At 43.7% G+C, this 23,576-nt stretch overlaps 2 protein-coding genes across 2 annotated transcripts; both read left to right on the top strand.

Moving 5' to 3' along the window:
- The first annotated feature begins 12,109 nt into the window (after nucleotides 1-12,109).
- LOC136470174 (uncharacterized) lies at nucleotides 12,110-13,890 on the top strand. Its single transcript, XM_066468110.1, has 4 exons — nucleotides 12,110-13,025; nucleotides 13,199-13,230; nucleotides 13,348-13,398; nucleotides 13,501-13,890. The coding sequence occupies exons 1-4, from the start codon at nucleotides 12,110-12,112 to the stop codon at nucleotides 13,888-13,890; spliced, it is 1,389 nt and encodes a 462-aa protein (XP_066324207.1).
- A 3,117-nt stretch (nucleotides 13,891-17,007) lies between these two features.
- On the top strand, nucleotides 17,008-21,266 carry LOC136473996 (NAP1-related protein 2-like). The gene is made up of 10 exons (XM_066471615.1): nucleotides 17,008-17,263; nucleotides 17,980-18,102; nucleotides 18,205-18,255; nucleotides 18,419-18,487; nucleotides 18,570-18,683; nucleotides 18,765-18,826; nucleotides 20,221-20,281; nucleotides 20,576-20,632; nucleotides 20,742-20,783; nucleotides 20,985-21,266. The coding sequence occupies exons 1-10, from the start codon at nucleotides 17,132-17,134 to the stop codon at nucleotides 21,027-21,029; spliced, it is 756 nt and encodes a 251-aa protein (XP_066327712.1). The 5' UTR covers nucleotides 17,008-17,131; the 3' UTR covers nucleotides 21,030-21,266.
- The last annotated feature ends 2,310 nt before the right edge of the window (nucleotides 21,267-23,576 follow it).

Genomic DNA, 23,576 nt, shown 5'->3' with positions numbered 1-23,576 from the left:
ATCAGTTATATTACAAGTCCATCGATGGAGTATTGCTCAAATGTTTAAGTCAAGAAGAGGCCAAGAAAGTGATGTATGAGGTTCACGAAGGATTGTGTGGTGCACATCAGTCAGCTTATCTGATGAAGTGGATAATTAGGAGAACTGGTTATTTTTGGCCAACTATGTTGGAAGATTGTTTTGAATATTACAAAGGGTGTCACAATTGTCAAAAATTCGGCAATATTCAAAAAGTTCCAGCGTCTGCTATGAATCCTATAATCAAGCCTTGGCCGTTCAGAGGATGGGGTATAGATTTAATTGGTCAGATCAATCCTCCTTCTAATAAGGGACACAAGTTTGTACTCTTGGCCATGGATTATTTCACCAAATGGGTTGAAGCTATCCCGTTGAAGAAGGTAACATCAGAGAATATGATCAGTTTTGTTAAGGAACATATAATTCACAGATTCGGGATTCCTCAGACTATAACAACTGATCAAGGAACTCAGTTTACTTCTTCAGAATTCTGTGACTTTGCCGAAAGTATGGGGATTAAGTTGTATAATTCTTTTCCTTATTATGCACAAGCTAATGGTCAGGCAGAAGCATCAAATAAGATTATGATTAAAATCATTCAGAAGAAGATTGATGAAAAACCAAGGAGATGGCACTTGGTTCTTAGTGAAGCACTGTGGGCTTACCGAATGGCTTGTCATGGATCCACTCAAACGTCTCCCTATGAACTGGTTTATGGGCATCATGCCATACTACCATGGGAATTACGGTCAGGTTCAAGGCGAGTTGTGTTACAGAAAGAATTGGCAGAAGAAGACTATAAGAATCTGATGATGGATGAATTGGAAGATTTACATTTGATTCGTCTCAAGGCATTAGAAAATATTGAGAAAAATAAAATGCGCGTTGCCAAGTATTATAACAAAAGGGTCAGGCTGAAGCAATTCGCAGAAGGAGATTTGGTTTGGAAAACTATATTGCCAGTTGGAACAAAGGATAGAGCGTTCGGCAAATGGTCTCCAAATTGGGAAGGTCCTTTCTGAATTGTAGAATGTGTACCTGGCAATGCATACATATTAAAGACTTTATTTGGAGAGGAGTTTACCAGAGCTATTAATGGAAGATTTCTTAAGAAATACTACCCCAGTGTTGAGGTTGGTTCATAAATGTAGATCAGAAAAACCGACAAAGAGGAAATCGCCTTTGGTCTAAAAATCGAATACAAGACTGAGAATAGCCGATATTGTTCATATCGCCTTTAGCCTAAAAATCAGATACAAGATTGAGAATAGCCGATATCGTTCATATCGCCTTTAGTACAAAATAGCCGATGCAGTTTGCATTGCCTCTAGCACAAGAATGTTTATTCAAAACTGGGTTGTTTTCAGCATTTTTCTGACAGTCGCAAGTGGAATTTTACCGAAAAGAATCAAAGCAATAAATATTATTCCAAAGGACAAGATTATTTATAAAAGTCCATCCTAATACAAACTACTCCTCAAATAACTTGTTGAGGACGGACTGGGGGTTTGTGATTTCAGCAAGGGCGGCGGCATGATCATCGTAGGCCTCCAGACGCTCGTCGATGTCGTCGATCTCGTCCAGGCGTCCTCCAACGAAGCCAACTGGCTGGGAGGAGTAGTCCTCGTTGGTTTGGGAGGTCATTGCCGCCAGCCCGAGAGAAGCGCCGAGGTGCACACCTTGGATGACGGCCTGATCAATGCGGCCGTCCACAGCATCAAGGCGTGCCTCGGATGTCTCCCCCTGGGCGTTCACCTTGTCGGCAATTTTGTTCGCCGCTGTCTTCAAGCGGTCATTCTCCGCGGAAAGAGCTGGGCAGAAAAGAAGAAATGGGTCGACAAGCAAGGGAAGCCAGGATGATAAAACTAAATGAAGATATCAAACCGGTGATGGCGTCGTAGAATTGCTTCCGCTGGTCCTCCCATTCGGCTTGATCGATGCAAAACTTCTTGGAGACGTCGCCTAGCTCCTCCCGGGCTTCGTCCCTCTCCTGGCGAAACTTGAGCGCCTCCTCGTGAGAGTATGGATGGTGTGCATCTGCTGGTTCTGCCGGGCCCCAAGGATTGGAATGGTAAGAGCTTGAAGAGCTGGAAGATCTAGAGGAGCCGGATGATGGAGTTCCCGGTTGAGCTGCCGTCGCTGGAGGAAGGAGGTGATATTGGCTGGAGCTGATGACCCTTATCCTGATGAATGAGGAAGGAAAGATCGAAACTAAGAGATGAACAAGGAAATTGCAAAGGGGGCAAAAAGCCGAATCGTACCCACGGCGCCGGCAGCGCGATGCTCTGCTTCCTTTAGCCTCTCCGTCGGCAGGACGCTTGCCACGGTTGCCACTGTTTGTCATTTGCTCTGATGGAGGTTAGGGTTTTCTTCTGGAATGAATCGAACGAAGGAAGTGGAGGAGACGGATGTGAGAATGCTAAAGCAAAGATAGCGATGAAGGCTAATGGAAGGGTCTATTTATAAGCCAGAGCGAAGGATCGTGGCGAATTCTACGGAATCGTGGGACGAGAATGCCAAATGGTGGAGTAGGGTTTTTCCCTTTCAACTGGGCCATTACTGGGCTGGGCCAGGCATGGGTTAAATCAGATGTCGCTCAACTGTCTCCCTATTTTGTTGAAGCCAGCATTATTCGGCTATACCCTCACAACATTTAAGTTAGGATTCGTTCGGCTATTGGAAGAATGGAGACAATCGGCTACATTCTAATTGAGTAATTTAAAGGAAAATGGCCGATTGCTTGTTTCGAACGAATAAAAATAAGTAAACATAAAGTTGGTTAATCAAGGGAAAGAGGATATCGCGCTTAAGTTTATTACAAACCCAATGTCTACTGGTTCAGAAGATGATTGATTGCCTCTATGGCCTCAGTCCTGATTCGGCTAACATTATCTAGTACTTTTTGATCTTCATCTTCGGAACTCTGGATGCTGGATAACTTAGTTTTGATCTGCTGATCTTCTTTGATGGTCGAAGCTATCTTTAGTGAAGCTGCTTCTATGTTCTTCGGCAAATTAGTTATATGGGCCCTGTGAGATTGAATTTTGGCATTCAGTTCGGCTAGTTGAGCTTCTAGTCTGCTTTTTTCATCCTCCATGGCTTTCAGTTCAGGCTCCAAGGTTGCCAAGGAATTTCTCGTAGTCTGGATATGAGAGTGAAGATCTTTAATCTCCAGCTTTTTCAAAGATCTATCCTTCTGCAGAGCGGTCCTCGAAGATATATTCTTGGTTGCCCTTCTCACCATAGCAAAATGGTCATCAAGATGGGCTGCAGATTCTAGGGGAGCCTTGAGAGCAGAAGGGATATCTTGATCAATGAGTTCAAGGAGGTCTTTTATCTGGTCTGCATCCTGAACCAGACTAATGGTATCCTTATTCAGCAGAATGATCACTTCTTTTAGCCGGGCCTGATTTTCCAGCAATAAGGTTTGATGAGAAGTAATCTCTTCACCTTTCTCAATGATATAGTTCTTAATAGAGAAGGAGTAACTGGTGGTCGGTTTAGTGATGTTCTTTTAAAGAAAGGAGAAGAAAGGAGGTGTTAGACGATTGGGTAATTTTGCTAAAATATAGTGTGAGACAAGACATTACCTGCTGAGCTGATTGATCATTAGAATGGGTTATACCCTGGCTTGCTGGAGAACTTGGCTGAAGGTTCAGAAGGGACAGGTTTGGAGCTTGATCAGGAGAAGTTTCCCTTGCCAGTTCATCTAAGATTTCATCTATTTTCAATAAAGTAAATGATAATGAGCATAAGAGATAGGTGTTATTTAGGAAAAAGAGAATTGGCTGAACGGTGTTACCTATAGTCTCATCAGGTTTATGAGCTTTTAAACCTTCAGCTTCATGAGTCTCTGAAATTTCGCTATCATGAATTTCTTCATCTTCAGTAGAAACTTTAGGGATTGGTTCTACAGGCGCTGAGGTATTGCCCAGTGTGGGAATTTCGACTTGTGGCTGCAATGGAAGTAATGAATATAGAGGTAGTCAGGCTTACTGCTAAGTGAGATTGTTGACCTGATAAGAAAATAAAAGATTCATGCCTTAAGGGATAATCTGACTTTCTTGGTCCTTGGTTTCTTGGGTAAGAGAAAATTGTCAGATGTTCTCCTTTTGCTTTTTCCTCTTGAAGACGCAGCGGCTGAAGCAGCAGGGGTTCTCATGAGTGCCTTTAAGGATATTGAATCCAAAGTCACAGGAGTTTTCATGAATTCCTTTAAATTTGGAGCATCAAACCCCAGAGCAGGCTTGGGGCCAGCTGAATAGTACTGGATTGCTTTGGCTGGGAGAGTAAACTCAAGATCCTGTGCATAACTAAATGTTAAAATAAGAAGTGGGTTCAGGAGCAAGAAATGATGAGCATAATGAAATTACCTCACTATCAGAAGCAAAGTCAGGTTGTAAGTTTTTGCATAGAGAATGAACTGATATATTGAAGATATGAGCATGCCATTCTTGCCACCAAGAGACAAAGAAGGGATGAGCAACATCTATTAGCCTAAATGGAGATGGTTCATATATTGGCAGTTCCCATCCTAATTCAAAGATTTTCTTGGCTTCCATTCTTTCTGTTATTACTTCCCTTGACTTTATGATTGCTGAGAAGAGGAATCTTGGAGGCAGTTGGCCACATCCTAATTGTCTGGCCACCATATTTGGATAGTAGAATTCATAGGTGGATTGCACTAACCTCCCATGATGAAATTCGGCTGGCAGAGTGCAAGGTTTGATAAAGGAGTTGAAAATCTCTGTGGATTCTTGGCCTGAACAACCAATTTCATAGCTAAACTTGCAGGGCAAAGTCAGATTTTCATTTTCTCTGTAAGGAAACCAGAGCACATTGCCGAATCCTTTGAAAAATAGCTTGAAAAAATGACCGATGTCTATGTCAATGCTTATGGATGATGCTGCTTCCCCATAAGTCTGACAAGCCTTGACCTTTGCTGTATTGCCTTCAGCATAGTTAACTGAAGGAAAACTTAGATTGAAGAGGCTCATAGAGGTTATCTGATGCATATATAGCTAAAGCCACATTTGAATTAGCCACCAGGGGCCATTCACACAAGAGATTTCTCCACCTTGGTGCATCTGAAGAGTAATCTGATGCATCATATGATAAACAGACCCTAAGAGATATTTGCCTAGTGGGATCTAAGTGCCTGCAGCTAAGTCTTCAGCCATTACCATGTGATTCAGGGTTGGTTCATTAGATTTTCCACAGAAGATGAATCTGCATAGCCACATATTCATGAAGGCTTTCAATTCTTTGTCAGAGACGGTGCCAGATGCATTCATATAGTTCTGGATATGTTTGACCCATCCACATCCAGAGCTGACGGCTCTTTGATTACTTTTGCTCTTGTACTTATAGGGATATACTGGCAATGACACATTCAAGCCAGTCATCATGAATACGTCGGCTAGAGTGATGGTCATAATACCATGACCAAAGATAAAGGCATTGATAGTGTCAGACCAAAAATGAGAAGCTGCTATCAAAAGGGAATCATTCCTGGATGTCTCTGCTAAAGATAATTCCAGACAATGACTGATGTCCTGACTTTCCCAGTGGCTGCTGCTTTTCTCCAGCATTCTCCTGTACCAGTTACGCCATCCAGTGATTGGGGGAAATGGCCAATTCTTAAACGTGTTTGGCCATCGGTTTGGCGAGGTGATTCTAGACTTGAAAGGAATTCTTTGGGTTTCCTTCTCAATAATTTCAGAAGGGTCAGGATTTCCCATTGGGCCGAGGAAATAGGAGTCGGGGTTGGCAGCATAGGGGATCAAAATCTGGTTCTTGTATTCCTTTAGAAGGTGATTGAAATCAAAGAGGAATAAATCAAAAGAGGAGCGAGAGGATCGAATGAAAGTTGCCGAATATAAGTAAAGTTTACCTCTGGGATTTCATCCTGGGTCGCCATTGAAGATTCGAAGTAGGTCCGAAGTTACGCTGAAGGCTTGAATTTTTGGGCAGCGGCTGCGGTATTGAACGGTGCTGACCCAGGAGGAAGAAAGAGCTTATGAACAATTTCAGAATAAAACAACTTTTATCCCGAAATTGAGGGGGCATGTGTTAACACTGGATTTTGGTCGATTCTGGAGGATGACAGGTGGACCCGCATGCGGGAAGAAAGGTATTCGGCAAACAAAGCAAGCGGTCGGCTAAATGCATTGCGGTTGGTTACTCTAGAAGGCGGTGACTCCATTCGGGAAAAACAGAAGATGGCAGGCAAGGCCGATCGAAAAGGTGAAAGTTGTAATAGTAAAGGACTCTAAAAGTTTAGGGTAAGGAATCGTGAGTTTTCAAGTTTATTTAAAGGTTCCTTTGTAAATCGTAGTCCTCTAGGACTCGTGTTTTGTCTAGGGTATAAATATTGACCCTCGACCATTGTAATAGGGGTTCACAACCAAATCAATACAACCGGCCCCGTGCCAACTTTCGAGTCCTCTTGTCGTGTCGTTGAGTTCTTCGAGAGGAATCATCGATCCGTCGACCTCCGTAAGTTCCGACAACCTTGTTATCATGTTTAGTATCATGCGGTGGATTTAAACGTGATGCAAGTAGTCTTGTTTGTTTTCAATGGTCGTGCGGCGGATCTTTGCTTGACAATCAAGAAGTCTTTGCTTATGCTTTATGTATGAGTAGATACCGTGCGGCAGGCGTTTACTCAATATGCTTAGTGAAAGCAAGATAGTTATCGGCTCTTTTAGATATGGCAAATCTAAATAAATTCATTAAGTTATCCAGTGTTGCATGTTACGGAACATTTTATATATATATTTGTAACACACTTCTGCCCAATCTAGATTGATATTGTTCGGCCTTCTCTCTCTTGTGGTTTTATTCGTGCTTCAACGATCATTGCTTTTCATAATACCTTTGCAACTAGATAGTGTGCTCATAATGGCCGAATTATTTTAATCTAGGTTGTCACATGTCGCGGGTTCATGCATGTTAATCATGTTTAAGCTTTAACAAAACCAGGTGTCGTGCGGCAGATGCAGGTTTTGGATTAGTTTAATCGTTTTTTATTTGCACGTTCCTTCTTCATGGACCCCAATTTGGCTAGACTGCCGAGTTTGGTTATGCGTTAACTCATAATTAATTTCACTTGTTCAAACATGTCTTCCTATGCACATGTATTCGGCGATCAGGTTTCCACGTGCATTCATCTTACGATTAGCCGAAACGGTTTATGAACTCATTGGCAGACAGCTCTCTATAGCTGTATGTCGTTGTAAGTGGCTTCAGGGCCGTATATGTGGAATTGTCTGGTATTACCCGACATGTTTCGGTTTGACATTTAATTGTTTTATCCCTTGTTAGTTTTCAGGTCAAACTGACTGGCACGCTTCCGAATAACGAAACACCCGGGAACCCGATTGAAGCTACGCTTTTCGGCTTGCTGTGTGTGAGGCACAATGCGTCACATTTTGTGTCAACACACATAGTCAGCGTCCGGTCACTTCCAGCGCCAGCGTCCGATCGATGACCGAAGCCTGCACGTTGTCTGCCATCACTGACCGGACGCTAGAACCCAGCATTCGGTCACTGCATGACCAGTGTTTGGTCCACTCTATGAGACCCTACCTTTTCTGTATAGGGCACTGGTGGCATCGTTGGACTGTCCGCACTCTACGGGCAGACACTCCACCGATGGAGTTTGAACCCTTCTCACCTCCGTTCCATCGTCGAGTTGATCCACATCAACTCCAACTTCATCTCCTTTGTAAATGTGCCAACACCACCAAAGTGTACACCACCATGTGTATGTGTGTTAGCATTTTCACAATCATTTTTCAAAGGATTAGCCACTCAACCTGCCATGCCACTCAATCCTAGCGACGATGCAAAGTTAGATCACTCAAGTGGCACTAGATGACCGATATGCAAATAAGTTTGCCCCTCTTGATAGTATAGCAATCTATCCTAAACCCGGTCATAAACTTCTCTACACACCTATGGCTGGTGAAATGAAATGCCCTAGGTTATACCTTTGCCTTGCGTATTCCATTCCATCTCCTCCAATGTTGACGCAACACATGCACCAACATGATCAACAATGATATGATCCACTTCATATCATCACGTGATCATATTGGTTCATCGATCTTGACATCACTTGCTTTTCACCGTTGCCTTCGTCCATTGGTGCCAAGTCTTGCTCAAGCTTCACCGCCACGCGGTCCATCGCTCCAAGGCCTCCGACTTGCCCTTTATGCTTGCAACCGGTCCATCAAGCCAAGTCTTGTCTTGATCTTCTCCACCTTGATCACATGACTCAATGTCATGTCTCATGTGCAATGAGCTCCTTCATCATCACATGTGTGAGCTTTGCAACATCTCCAAGCCATTTTCACCTTCATGGCATATGTTGCTCACACATATGTACCTATGGACTAATCACCTGTGTATCTCACATAAATACAATTAGTCCACCTAGATTGCCACTCAATTACCAAAATCACACAAGGACCTTTCACATGGCGACCGCCGCCTCGGCCGCATCCTCCAGCCGCTATATCAGCCTGGCCGAGTTCCCCTGCCCCCCCCCTCTCTCTCCTAGTGTCCTTGGTTCTTCGAACCGTGGCCCATAGACCCCAATCCACGTGCGCTGGTGACCTTCTTGCTGTCGTCCATGGCAGCGCCACCGCTGGAGCTACTGTTCCTAGCCGACGCCCCTTTCTCTCTCCCTCCCATCTGTTCTGAGCCACCCATCCATGATCTAACGGCCCAGAACGTCCGATACCCCTTCACGGGTTAATTTGCTAAAGAGACCCCTAGGTTTCATTTTATTGAACCCGCAGTCCATAGCACAATTCTCGAGTATGCTTTCTCCTTTTGAAAAAATAAAATGTATTGTTTAGTTCAGAATATGTTTTCAGTATTTACAGAAATGCCACTTGATTTGTTTTGCTCATAAAAACTTCGTTTTAGCTCCGAATTGACCCGTTCAAATTGTGTTAGCTTCATAATTTTATAATCTACGTGTTAGTACCATTGTTAATCAAGTTTGCAACTTTTAAATTTCATGATTAGGTTTAATTAAATAAAGTGCTATAGGAAACCCCGTTTAATTCATAACTTTCATGTTTTAGCTCCGATTTTCGTGAACTTCGCGTTGATGTGATCATAGCGAGATGTAGATTCTTTTCATAAACATTTTATCTTGTTTTCTATACTATTGGCATACTATTCTAACTATAGGATTGTTTGCTTTGCATGAATGTTCCTAGAATATTGTGTGTTGCCATGTTGGTCTTGTTCAGACGGTGAGGAGAACGTTGGAGATCAAGAGTTCTTCGATGACCAGCAGGACCAGCAGGAGTTTGTGAACCAAGGCAAGTATAGCATGGGATTTACCTTGATGTCCTATTCACTTTAATCATTCACTCATGTGCTTGTGTCTAACTTTGATAACCATAAGGACATACTAGTTATTTGATGACATGTTTCCTTGACTCCTATGTGTTAATTGCATATGGGTAGATTGCTAGCGCTTCAACTAAACATGGTCTATACAATGGTTAATGGTTCTATGAAACTAAAGGTAAAACATGCTTTATAACAACTGATCCATAGGGCGAAGGAGCAAATGACTTTTGATCATGTTGCTCTCGGCCCTCCATAAGGACTTATCCGTCGGCAAAAGCTGGGACAGATAGTGCAACCGTGAGAGTCATATGGCTCTGACTTTAGCTCAATAATAGGACATATTCTAGCTTGTTAGAGGTTACCTTTATGGCACAAAAGGGGCTTGCCACATTGGGTATAGGGCTGCCTCTGTTCCTATGTGTATAGCCGCGATGGATATGTGCCATAGGAAAGGGGGTTCCTACATTTGCCTACCAAGGAAACCTAGTGGCCCTAACTTGTTAGAGAAACCTATGAAATGACTTCATAGTGTACCCTGCCCGCTCACCTTGGCAGTGATATGGGAGTAATTAACCCAGGCATATGGGAATCACAACTCACAGTGAATGTGCACCACCTCTACAGAGGGTTACAAACTGTTATAACAGCCGTGCTCATGGTCATGAGCGGCCCAGAAAACTCACAGAATAATTGGTTACTCATTGTGGTTCCTTTATGATGGTATACGATGATAATATAATGCAAATGATTCTGATGTCCGATTATGTGGGTATAAATGGGAGCTTAAGCATAACTTGATAATACTTGATAATAAAATCTGGACTTACTAAAAGTGCTAACTACAGTAAACCAGTGTTATCCTTTTTGAGCTACATAACCCCATGTTATCTTGTTAAGTACGGGAAGTACTTACACTTGTTTACTTTTTATATTTGGATAAAAATCCTGGATGGGTAACAGATGACAACGGGTATGAGGAGTTCCCTGAGGATTATTAGGCTTATGGTCAACCAGTTGACCTTCCCTGTGATGGAGTTCCACAAGAGAGTTTACATTTTATCTTCCGCTGTGTTGTGTAAGACTATGTGTTATTATTAATTGTGATGTAAGATACACTGTGATGATACTTTTATAATTTGTCAACTTGTGTGTGTGACTGATCCCTGGGCACACATGAGTTTAGTGCATTCAATTTTATCCTTAAAATTAGGTGTGACACCTCCCCTGTTCCTCATCCGCACGAGGAGCAGTCACCGGTGGGCTGCTATTTCCCTGTCGCCTCTTCTAGTCCTCCATTGAGAAGGACATGAGCCGCTTCGCCTCTCCCTTCCCTCTTCCCCACCCGCGCGAGGAGCAGCCACTGGTGGACTGTTGTTTCCCCACTGCCTCCTCTGGTGAACATCGAGCAGGAGCAGGACCCGAGCCTCCTCCTCCAGTCTTCCCTCGAGTAGGGGCAGTACCTGAGCCATCATCTCTAGTCTTCCCTCGAGTAGGAGAAGGACCCGAGATGCCTCCTCTAGTCTTCCCTTGAGCCAGGTACTCTGCTTCTGCTCTGTATTTTTTCTAGCGTCTTCTGTCTTCTCTCGAGCAGGACAGTAGCATGTTGATTTGTTTATATTTGCTTTGCTTAGTGCTCAGTGCTCACTGCTCAGTGCTTATTGCTTAGCCTCTTCTGGTCAGTGTTCAGTGTTAATCAACTATTTGTGTCCACTGTCCAGTTGTCCATTAGTGCATAGTGTTAATTAATAATTACTTTGCTTGTCATGTTTCACAGGAGTCCATCTAAATGGCAACACAAGACACTATAAGTTCACAACGTGTAGGCTCAGGTAATGCTGAATATGATCCAAGGATAGATCCAAAAAGGAAGGCTAGGTCTGGTGATCCTGGGTGGAAGTATGGCTTCTGGCCAGAAATTAGCAACAAAGAACTCAAGTAAAGTCTAGAATCAAGAGATTGAAGGAGCATCTTGTAGGTGGATATGGAGATGCTCTCAAATGTGAGAAGACAACAACAACAATTGCTGCTGAAATGGAAGCAACACTAGTTCAGGGAAGAAGGAGAGCACTAAACCTAGATGATGATGGTGGTGTTCAAGGGGTGGAGGTTCAAAACAATGCTAATGCTGCCTCTCAGTCATCTAGTACAACTGTGCAACATCCAAGTTCAGGGACAACATCCAAAAGGAAGCAATCTGCTCTCAAATTTGCAAATCTACCACCTAGACCAAAAGAGAAAGAGAAGAAGTCAATGATTACCATGCTTCGGAAAAAACCTGAAGAAGTGGTTGAGGAAAGGCATTCTAAGAATAGACCTGCACAAAGCAGTGTGGAGGGAAGGATCAGGACCAAGGAAGAAAGAGATGAAGTCAATATGCATGTGGCCAATTTCTTCTATGAGTGTAGAATACCACTCAATGCTATCAACTCAAGGAGCCTTGAGATTATGTGTGAGGCCATTGGGCAGTATGGACCTAGATATAGACCTCCTAGCTACCATGAGGCGAGGGGTGCCATTGCTTGGAAATGCTGTGGAATAGGTCAACAAAATAAAGGAGAAGCATGAGGCTGCTTGGAAGCAATATGGCTGTACACTAATGTCAGATGGGTGGACAGATAGGCGGGGCCATCACCTCATTAATTTCCTAGTCAATAGTCTAGAGGGGACTTTCTTCTTGGAGTTTGTTGATGCATCCAGTGAAGTACATGATGCACCAATGTTGGCAGATTTACTACAACAGAGAATTGATCTCATTGGAAGAGACAAGGTTGTTCAAGTGGTCACTGACAACGGTGCTAATTATAAGGCAGCTTGCAAGCTTCTTATGGAAAGAATTCCAACACTGTTCTGGACCCCTTGTGCAGCACACTATTTGGACCTCATGCTAGAGGACATTGGCAAAATGAAGGAGTTTAGCAAGCCTATTGCACGTGCAAGACAAGTTACTACCTTTATTTATAGGCACGGGAGGCTTCTTGATGCAATGAGGGAGAAGACAGGAGGTAGAGATCTTGTTAGCCCAGGAGTAACTCATTTTGCTACTGCTTTCCTCACTTTGCGCAGCCTACACACTCATAAGGATGCTCTAAAATTCCTATTTGTAAGTGATGACTGGACTAAATCCAAATTGGCAAGAACAGAAGTAGAAAAGAAAGTGCATGACACCATCCTTTCACTCAAATTTTGGAACTCAGTTGAGGACTGCCTAAGAGCATCACAGCCCCTTATTGTTTTGTTGAGGATAGTTGATGGAGATGAGAGGTCAGCAATGCCAGAGGTTCAGTTTTGTATGGAATATGTAAAGAAAAAGATTAAAGAAAATTTCCCTATTAGGGGAAAGGCAGACTTGCTTAAGCGTATCTTGGCAATCACTGACAAGCGTTGGGAAGATCAAATGGACCAACCATTATATGGGGCTGCACTATATTTGAACCCAAACAAGTATTTTGACCTAAAAACAGATGATGTTATGGCTGGTAAGCTAAGGTCTGCATTTACTAATGTTCTTTCAAAAATGGTGCCTGACCAAGATCTTCAAAACAAGATTGATGACCAAGCTTTGGAATATGAGGACTTAAGGGGTAGCTTCAGCAACAAAATTGCAATCAACAACATCAAAACCAAGTCTCCTAGTAAGTTATTCACTAACTGTACAATCTGATTTTTTAGTCTTTCCTAATTTCTAACATAAAAATGTTTATTTGGTCACTTGATCTAGTTGAATGGTGGCGTTCATATGGTGGCAAAGCCGTAAAGCTTCAAAGATTTGCAAAACATGTTTTTCGGCTTTGTGCTTCGGCTTCAGGTTGTGAGCGTTGTTGGAGCACATTTGAGTCAGTAAGTAATCTATCAATTACATAAGTACTCAATTATCCCAGTTTAAGGAATAAATAAAATCTACTATCTATTAATGCTTGCTGATTATTTCTTTTGTTTGCATTTTTACCATTGCAGATTCATACTAAGAAAAGAAACAGGTTAGAGCATAAAAGGCTTAATGATTTGGTCTATGTTCAGTACAACCGAAAGATGGCAGTGAGGTTTCAAAAGCGACATGAGAAAGGAGCAGGCAACTTTGATCCTTTGTGTTTGGAAGACTTTGATTAGAACAATGAATGGGTTGATGTGGAAGCGGAACCAGTCCATAATGGCCGTGGACTTGAAATTACATGGGATCAAGTTGATGAGGCTGTTGGTGCATCCCAAATGTATCGTGGTCGTAATTTCCCTAGGGCAGCCCGCGGCGATGCAACTAATATTGATAGAACTTATACTCGTAGGCGGTCTGCAGTAGCTACTACCCCAATTAGGAGGACTTATGAACCACAGGAGGATGAAGACATGGAAGATGATAACTCTGATGAAGAATATCTGGTTGATGATGTGGAAGTTGATGACTATGGTGAAATTGCACCTATTGTTGCTGACGAAAGTGATCAAGCTGGTGGTGGTGGTGGCAATTCAGATCCTTTTGTGATGGAGGATGACTTCTATTGACTTAATGATGCTTGAGAGTTGTGAGAGTATTTGTGCCAGACTATTTATGCACTAGTATTATAGTATTGTGGAATGTGCTCACTGAGCACTCCAGTTATCTTGTTTAGTGGACTATTGTTGAACTACTTGTGTAATGGTTTTATTTGTGGCAGTGTGCTTATCTACTCGTTAATCTTTACCTATCCCTCAACTAATTTCTATTTTTGCTGGTGCCATATTTCCTATGAAATACCTAGGTACTAACCTGAATTGTCTCTCCATTGCAGTGTATTGTTGGATGCACACTTGGGGCTACGGGATGCACAGGAGAGGACAACACCAAGGTATGACATGCTTCCAGTTCTCTAGTCTATACTACTGTTGGTTGGCCGTAAGGCATCGCCTCGCCTTACGCCTTACTCGCTTTAGCGTAAGGCGGTAGTTGGTCGCCTCGCCTCGCTTTACCGCCTTAAAAACCTTGAACTCTTCTCTCTTTAGGGCCTGTTTGTCTAGTTTTTTTCAGGAGCTTTTAGACCTTTTGAAAAGCCAAAAAGATCTAGTGAGTCAAAAGCCATAGTGAGTTTTTAGGCTTTTGGCTTATAAGAGTTGTTTGCCTTTAAAAAATCCAAAAGTTAGTAGTTTAAAAATGACAAAAAAACTTAAACAAACATGGCCTTAATATTTAGGTAAAAATAAAGATTGAGATATAAATATCACTCTGCTTCAAACTGTGATAGTCTTGATTTTTAAATATATAAATATTTTTTTATATATATCTAGATATACACAATGTCTAGATATATAATAAAAATAAAAATCTACAAAGATTAAAATAACTTATAATTAAGAGAGCAGATAGATATGGACACATTCTTTGGATCCTAGGCACCGTTAGGGCCCAGATGGATTTGAACCAAATATACATGTTATTGAAGAATAGGGAGTGGAGGGAAGAAAGAGAGGAAAGGGAAAGGATAAGGCTGTGCTGATGCTAGGTGTCCCAAAAGGAAACGTGGCGTGTTCATTGGTTAGCCTTAGTAGTAGCACATCTAACAGAATTTATTGGGTGGATATATATCTTCTTCTTCTATCTACATCTGCACCTAAAAAATACTTAACGTCATCGTCAGCGCCTAATAATCGCCTCGCTTCCCTACGTGGCTACGCCCACGTACGTCTACGAAGTCCGAATCCATAGTTGGTGTTCGTGTCGTAGCCAACACAGTCACAGGGACGCGGGTCGCGGTGATCGGGGACGGCGCAGTACGGACACTGGATCAGTAGTATGGGCGCTGGCATAGATCAGCAGCACGTACTGGACGTCCCGATGCAAAGCGGAGCAAAGGTGCTCGCAGTGGAGCGGCGCGGCGCGGCGCTGGTTTCATCCAAGTCCGTCGGACGAGAGCAGTGAGTCAAATGGGCCTGCGGATTGTAGTCGACGGGAGAAGCTAAGCTGGTTCCATCCTAACGCAACGGACAATGCAAATGGGCCTGCAGCCCACACGATCAAATGCATTCATGTTTTTAAAATCAAATCTGTACATGTTAATATTATCCATACAACCTAAATCACAGTAGCATACATTTATGTAAATAAATATTTTGGGATCATTCCTTACGTTCCAGATTCATCGTCCCATTTATTCAGGGATCACATTCCCATCTTCGAACCAATCATCCTGAAGAGGTATATCCCTTACGAACCGGGATCTTAAAATTAATAATCCACGTTCCGCGTACCCGTGTTCCTCGTACTTACGAATCGGAAACTTTTGTGACTGTAGAGCCAACATACTTGGGTCCCGTTTGGCAGGGCTTCACTTCACAAGTGAAGCCATTTTTTTTTTGCTTCAGCTCCATGAACAGTTCCACCGGTGGAGCTGAAGCGGTTTTGGTAAATCGTTTGGCAAAATGGCTTCTCTGTGAGAGCATGTTTTTAGGGGCCTGGAGGAGGAGCCGGGAGAAGCCACTTTTTTTTGGCTCCATCCCACCCCAAATCACTGTGAGAGCATGTTTTTAGGGGCTTCACAAGTGAAGCTATTTTACTTTACCCGTTTGATAGAAAATGACTCCAAACGACTCCTGAAGCCAATGGAGAAGCTCTGCCAAACGAGGCCTTAGTCCGCGTACATCCGTACCTCGCCTGATTGCCCCGGGTCTCGATCCCATCGTTGACGCAATAAACGTTTGTTAACCGAACAAGATATCCGGAAGAGATATCTTTCTCTGCTTGCTCTCTACGCCAGGCTATATCCATGCAAACTTGCAGCTCCACGTCCACTAACGAATCCTATTGAACAGAGAGACAAGCACAACCACTGCACCCAGATAGAAAATAACTAAAAAAACAGATGTACGGAATAAATAGAAAAGAGAATACAGTTACACTTCAAATAACTAGAGAGAGAAAATAGACAAGGCATGAATGGATTTGAAAATAGACTAGGATATCCCTATGCAAAATTGTTTATTAGCTTTCTATTATTTTATATATGCTGGTAAAAATTCCGTGACCCCGGTACATGGACATATATCTAATATACTAAAAATGTTTTAAACACAGTAATATATAAAATCAGTTAAAGAAAAACTAAATCAGGTGTCCAATTGGCTCGTTCCTACTTTCTACTCTACACATGGCTACACCGTCACTCAGACTGTTTTTAATAGGTGACCCATATGGACATCCAAATCCAAAATGGATAGCAGGAGACCTAAAATCAGCCTCCAAAGTACCTATACGGGAGACCTATTTTGGGTTATCCGAGAGGCACAACCCAAATATGAGTATCATCTCTCCTAAAAACCTATTTACAGAAATGATTCTCTTTTGGTCCTGTTGTTGGAGAGGATATCGAATAAGTATTGAACCCTTTAACTCTAGCGCTACCGAAATATTAAATGTGTCTTGTATTCTGGGTGTGGAAGTCTCAAGCAGCCGAAGCCCAACGCAGCGGCACACGCCGCGCCGCACCCGATCCTTAGGGTTAGGGTTTTAGAAACCCCCCGGGAGTGGACAGTCCCGCACGGATCCGACGGCCCGGCCCACCCGAAGCCGACCCAACATTCCACGAGCGCGAATCTCAGCACCGCCCTCTATAATATAATAGAGCTGGCGCGGGGCATCGCGGCCTTCTCCCCAGCTCCGCCTCCCTTTCCTACCTTCCTCCCTCCCTCTCCCGGCTCGCGCAGGCAGGCAGGCGACACAGCGAGAGGCTAAAACCCTAGCGCGAAGGAGGCGAGCCAGGCCAGCGCCTTTGCGATGACGGCACCGGCGGACAAGGGGAAGAAGGCCAAGACCGAGGCCGACGGCGGCGAGGAGAACGAGCAGATCGACGGCGCCCTCGTCCTCTCCATCGAGAAGCTCCAGGAGATCCAGGACGAGCTCGAGAAGGTCAGCCGCAAGCCTCTTCTTCCGCCCTCTGGGCTATTTTTGGGCTGTACTTCGTGCGGCGCGGTGGGTTGTGCGTGGTCGGTACTGTCGGATTTGGTTGTGGGGTTTGGGGTAGGAGCGTAAGGTTGTGTGGAACTTGGGAAACACCGCTGTGGTTGTGGTATGCGGGAATTTTCCGGCACTGAGCAGTATCGGTTCGGTTGTTGCTAGTTTTGTTCGGGCACTGTACCAATTGTGCCCCTTGAGGTTGGAGGGTGGAATTCTAGTGGTAGTCTCTAGCTGGAGAGTAGGAGGCTTGTGTCCTGGCTGATACGTAAGTTGCTTCTGGTGGCTGAACCGCTGAAGTTAGTAACTTTTGTTATGGTGCAGAATTTTGTTATAGCGTTAAAACATGTCTAGTTTAGTCACAGCATTTAGGTGATTTTGATGTGAATACTTGTAACTTTTGATGCTTGAGGCAGGGTGTTCCTGTAGAACTTTTTATGCTGCCTCTATAACCAAAATTAAGCAACACAGATCGTGTGTTTAAAAACTCTTGCTACCTTATCTCATTTGTTGATAGCACGCCCTGATACTCCACGTCATTCAGCCATGGCATACATATGAGGCAATTTGTTGAAAAAGGATGACTTTTTAAGACAATTCAAAGCGATCATTGGTTCCGAGCCTGTACTATTTACTATGGAAGTTTTGTAACACTTGTTCATTGCTGACAGGTAAATGAGGAAGCAAGTGACAAGGTTATGGAGGTGGAGCAGAAATACAGTGAGATTCGCAGACCTGTCTATCTCAAGAGGGGAGACATTATCAAGACCATCCCAGACTTTTGGCTCACAGCGGTTCGTAGGCCACTCTGTGCTATACAAATGGGTCTCTCTGTTGGAAGTGTTTACGGATACATCTGATTCTAATCTATTGTGTTATGTGCTGTTACCCTACAGTTTTTGAGCCATCCTCTACTGAGTGAGCTTCTGACTGAAGAGGATCAGAAGGTATTCTATACCTCAAACAATTTACTTCCCAATCCCTTGAAATTATGAATATTGAATTGGAAAGCAAAAGAAACATTTTGAATTTAAAACCAGTTTTGTGGTTATTCTTCATGGATCTATGTATCTATGTAACATAGAGTTATCTTATGATCTCTCGTTGCAGATATTCAAGTACTTGGACTCAATTGATGTGGATGATTCTGATGTTAAGGCAGGATACTCCATTCATCTTGTAAGTATCATTTCTTACAGTCAATTACAGTTTCCACATTGGTTCACTTGTATTTACTTGTTTAATTTTAAAAATCTGGCAGACCTTCTCTGAGAACCCATACTTTGAAGACACAAAGCTTACAAAGACCTATTCCTTTGCTGATGATGGAACAACCACAATAAAAGCTTCTCAAATTAATTGGAAGGAAGGAATGGTACTGTTATGTTCCAAAATTACACATAATGCTTGTTTTAGATGTAGAATGTCTAATGCTTTTTGAATAATGTATGTGAAGGGACCTGCAAATGGAAATGGTATTAACAAGAAGGGGAGCAAGCGCCCATTAGTAGAGGAAAGGTTGGTTATTAATACCATGTTTATTATTGTTTCTTTTGGTTTCCCCGTCCTAGTTAGATTGTCAAGTTGTCTATGCTGTCATTCTTGTTTGTAGTCTTCTGTGATGCTCTCCTTTTTTTAATGTATATGCCATGGTTGATATAGCGCTAAGATTTTATTTATTGTGACCTTATGCATTTAGTTGTCACATTGTTATGGTTTATAATTATGGACCCGCATTTCTATCTAATCACACATTTTGTTATGTATTACATGAATTCTTGTGTCATTTGTGTAGATTTCTTACTACATACTGAGGTATTGCACCATACTGTTGTTGTGACCAATGAACAACCAGTGGATTGATTAAGCAGTTTGTTTCTCTTGCTTTTGTTGCTATAATACATATGGCTTGCATTGATTAGTGTTGACCTCTTCCCATGGTTCGAGGTCACTGACTTTCAAATAATCCTGCTGTATGCAAATGTATGACCTTTTGGACAACGGTGCATTCAATTTTAATGAACTTAGCATGAACATACATTGGCTTATTCTGGAATATACAACTATACAAGTAGGTCTGGCATCAAAAAGCACTTCCATTCTATTGTGCTCTTGTAGTTGCTAACCATTGTGAACTTAGCAGTCAGTTCAAGGTTCTTAAGGAGGTAAGATGAGGCATGCCAAATTTGGTGTGCTTTGTCACCAGGGGCGGTCCTACCTTGGGTCAAGGGTGTACAAATGTACAGCCGTTTTTTTTTGGCATGAAGTATTTAACATAGAATGTATCATACATGTGTACTGGGATATTTTGGTTACCTTGAATCATCTCGTGGTTACCTTTCTCAAGCTAGATTTCTCCCCTACAGTTTTCTTCTAATATATAGATTTTAAAGTCATTTCAGGCTTTTGAAATCCTGTGCCTGCCACCGCTTGTCGTCTAGTTAATCGCTCAGCCAATCTGGATACATGCTCCCTTGTGGCCAACACGATATGCCATTGTCTTCTAGCGCTTGAGAAAACGAAGTCGATATTCTGTTGGAAACCATACCAAAATGGCATAAATTCATAAAAAGTGTGCATCTCTTGGTGTGAACCTTGTCGCATGCTCGCAATCTTTTGTCTCTGGACACGTGGCTTGCAATCTCTTGTCTTTTTTTGACGTGCATACTAACGGTCTTATTTATGAGTAGAATACCCTACTTATAATAGCTTCCCTATGTTACCGGCAAACCTGTTCTTAGCAAGATACTGTAGTTAGTAACTGTCTTTGAACTATATTCTTATCGGATTATTCTGAAGACTTTTGTTGATTATTGCAAAAACTTTCTTGCCTATCATCAGTGTGTTGTCATTTATGCCTTCAGTTACACTGGAAATCAGAAAGGTAATGTCTTGTTTCGTTTTCCTTGCAGTTTTTTCACCTGGTTTGGTGATACAGAGCTCAAGAGTCTTGCTGATGGTGTGCAAGATGAGGTAAAAACTCATGTCACTCTTTCTTGATAGCGTTATTCACATTGTCGCCAAACTGCACTACTCTACTAACTTGCCAAGTATTTGTTGATTGGTGTTGAATTAAATTTTTCAGACTTTTTTTTTGTAAAAATAAAAACTGAGAATACCAAGCAAAATGTTATGCTTGAGTTTTTGTACTTATTTAGTTTATCTGATCAACTGGCAATCTGTTCCATGTGTTCGTTTTGGAAGGCCAGGAGTTGCATGCTTATTTTATTCCTTTGAGAGAGTTTTCTGAGATTTCAAATTGTGCAGGTGGCGGAGATCATCAAGGAAGACTTGTGGCCTAATCCTTTGAAGTACTTCAACAATGTCAGTATTGTTGCCTACATTTATCTTAAATCTTTTTATCTGGTCCTTACCTTGTTGCCTACATTTATCTTGAAAATATTTTTATCTGGTCCTTACCTTCTCTTTTCAGGAGGTTGAAGATGAATTCGAAGGAGATGAAGATGACGATGATGTAAGCTTATTATCTTGTTTGCATTATGTTTTCTTGCGACTGAAACAAAAAGCAGTGATTCCCTGACAAACTTGGCGAACAACATTGTAGCAAGACAATTGTTTTTTGAGCATAGAACAATAACAACTATAACTTCTAGATTTATGTCTCTGTTTTGTCGATCAAGTTTTCCCTCGTTTGATGGCATCTTGTGGTTTGCAGTTGGACGAGGATGATGACGATGACGACGGTGGCGAGGAGAACTGAGCCCAGTGGCGTTTGGATCAGAATGTTGTCGGAACTTCATTAGCTGTTTGGCGGATGGTGGTGTGGCTGGGCGGAAGGAATTATGGGACCCCTTTTGGGAGATTTTTTTTTTTGGTTGTTTGACTTAGCTGAAACTCACCGTAGGGAACTGTTTAATGCCTTCTGAAGTCAACCAACTTTGAAAGGAGACTGCTATATTATAATCTGGGTATATCTATCAACGCAATTTGACATGCTCATGTGCTTGTGATTCGCGTTTGTTGCTGCAATCTTTGCTTCGTGCGATGATTTGGTTTCTGTGTCGGTCGGTTGCCTTTGGCTTCTGCGGATGAAATGACATGTCTCATTGCTATTGTTAGCCCCTCGTTCCGAACAACACAGCAACAACAAAACCTTCCCAAACAAGCAAGTTGGTTAGGTTAGAGTTAAAACCCAGCAGAAACAATCAAGGTTCAGGCATGTAGCTGTTGGTTCAGGCATGTAGCTGTTTTTTGTAACACCCTCGGTGTTACACTGTACAGTCTTTTGCTAAAACACTGTATGAGCATCATAATTATGTGTAATATAGGGTGTAAAGTAATGTACATAACTTGAAACGCTACATGAGCATTATAATTATGTGTAATATAGGGTGTAAAGCAATGTACATAACTCAAAACGTTCATCGGAAACGCGAAACGAATATTATATTTCATGTTGTGTTATATCACTTAGGGTTTTAAACGAATTTTTATGGAACGAAAATGCTATAGAACGCATATACGAAACTTTAATAAAGTTTGTAGTTTAAGCTTCGTAGGTGACGAAGAAATACTGGCGGTCGAGAATGGAATTCACTAGCTAGCGTATCGAATACCTTGGAAATCGAATTCGACGCGAAACCGTTTGAGACTTAGTCGAATTTCCCAAGTCGGACAACGCTTTGACGAAGCTAAGTTCGGTAATTTTTGTAGAAGAATCGGGCTAAGTAGTGGTATGGTCTTAGGGTTTGTTTTAGTAGCTTGACATGTCTTCTTGAGAATGGAATAGGTGGTTTAGCAATTGAAGCTTTGAGTTGGATTTTTGGGACACTTTAAAAAGCGTGCATGACGTGTTTCTAGACGGTTGCAGCGTCTGGGCGCGGTCACCGTGCTCGGCACTCGGCGTCGCCGCGCCGGTAGACCGACGCGCACGCGTGCCACCGCACTGGCCAGTCCTGCGGTTGGCTCCGCGCTGCTGGCCACTGCCACCTGCTGCCGCGCCCAAGCACGCGATTCACGCACGCGCGTGCGCGCCGCGCTTAGCGGGCCTGGCCGCTTTGCCGCCACCGCCGTCGTCGTGGGCCCGCTGCCCTGGCCAGTCCGCTGTCGCCGCTTCGCCGTGTCACTGCCTACGTTGCGTCGTGTCCTCGCACTGCTTGCGTCGCGTCTGCCTGGGTCGCTCTACCACCGCCGTCGCGTCCGCCTGGTCACTCTGCCGCCTCGCGCTCGCCTGCGCGGGACCTTGCGCGCGTGGCCACGCTTGGCCTGCTGCGGCCGGCACATGGCCTTGCCCGCACATCGCCTTGCCACGCGTGGGCTTGCCTCGCCTGCATTGCCATCACATCCGCGCTCGAGGCGACGCTGCGCGGCTACCTCCTTAGACCGGCGCCATCCACTACGGCGCGCAGGGCTGAGCCGCCGTCCGTTTGCGAGTTATGGCAATGCGCCAACCATCCTGAGCGTGTTTGGTAGTTTCAACGGCGGCCTGTAGCATGTGCGTGATTGTGCACCGAGTTGACAGCCACGTCCCGCCACGGCAGTGATGAGCTAAGCCATGCCTGCCTTCCCTGTTCCTCGTTGCCATGGTCGCCGGACCCACACCTTCAATTCTACTTGGTGGAGTCGCCATGGTCCAATTAACTCAGTCCACGGCTTCACGGTGTAGTCAGCCAGCCACCTGACCCCATCGCGTTGTGATCCTTGCTGTGCCATGCTCCAATTTGGAGCTTTCCTCCCGCCGGGTCGTTAAGACCGTTGTGGCATGCGTCGACGGCAAGACCCCCACTCCAGTGATGCTCGTGTTCATTTCGTTGCACCGCCAGCTTCACCTCCACCTACTCATCACCTTGCACACCCTTGCCAAGTTGCTACCACCGCCTAGTCGCCCCTGACGCAGTCTTGCCACCATGGCGCACCACCACACCGTCCGTGCGCACGTGGCCAGCTTGGCTCGGGCCACCTCCGGTCGAACCGCCACCTCGTCTGGGTCCGTGGTGAGTGCCTGGAGTTCACTCGCTGACCTATTTACTCTGGAGTTGTTATAACTCACCGAAACGCCACCGCCTTGTTGCAGGAGCTCCACCACCGTGGACCGGCTTTACTGTGGCGTCTCGGCTCACGCTTTCTTCGCCCTGTGCTTTGCGTTCGCGCCTAGGCAGGTATCGACTCGCTATTAGGGGTGAGGAGGGGCTGGTCTGGCCGGCATGACTGCCCTATGCCAGCACCGCTGCGCTGGTGCGCGCGCGGGTGCGCGAGGGTATCGTCGTTGTGAAGACAGAGTGTCTTGTGGGTTTATTTGCAAAGTAGA

Source organism: Miscanthus floridulus, chromosome 8, assembly GCF_019320115.1.
Source record: "Miscanthus floridulus cultivar M001 chromosome 8, ASM1932011v1, whole genome shotgun sequence".
Lineage (NCBI taxonomy): Eukaryota > Viridiplantae > Streptophyta > Magnoliopsida > Poales > Poaceae > Miscanthus > Miscanthus floridulus.
This window is presented reverse-complemented; position numbering and strand designations above follow the sequence as displayed.

Coding starts and splice junctions, on each gene's coding strand:
- LOC136470174 (XM_066468110.1), top strand. CDS start 12,110: ATGTTGGCAGATTTACTACAACAGAGAATTGATCTCATTGGAAGAGAC. Junction 13,026..13,198: donor CATCAAAACCAAGTCTCCTA/GTAAGTTATTCA, acceptor CTTCGGCTTCAG/GTTGTGAGCGTTGTTGGAGC. Junction 13,399..13,500: donor ATAAAAGGCTTAATGATTTG/GTCTATGTTCAG, acceptor GACTTTGATTAG/AACAATGAATGGGTTGATGT.
- LOC136473996 (XM_066471615.1), top strand. CDS start 17,132: ATGACGGCACCGGCGGACAAGGGGAAGAAGGCCAAGACCGAGGCCGAC. Junction 17,264..17,979: donor TCCAGGACGAGCTCGAGAAG/GTCAGCCGCAAG, acceptor CATTGCTGACAG/GTAAATGAGGAAGCAAGTGA. Junction 18,103..18,204: donor CAGACTTTTGGCTCACAGCG/GTTCGTAGGCCA, acceptor GTTACCCTACAG/TTTTTGAGCCATCCTCTACT.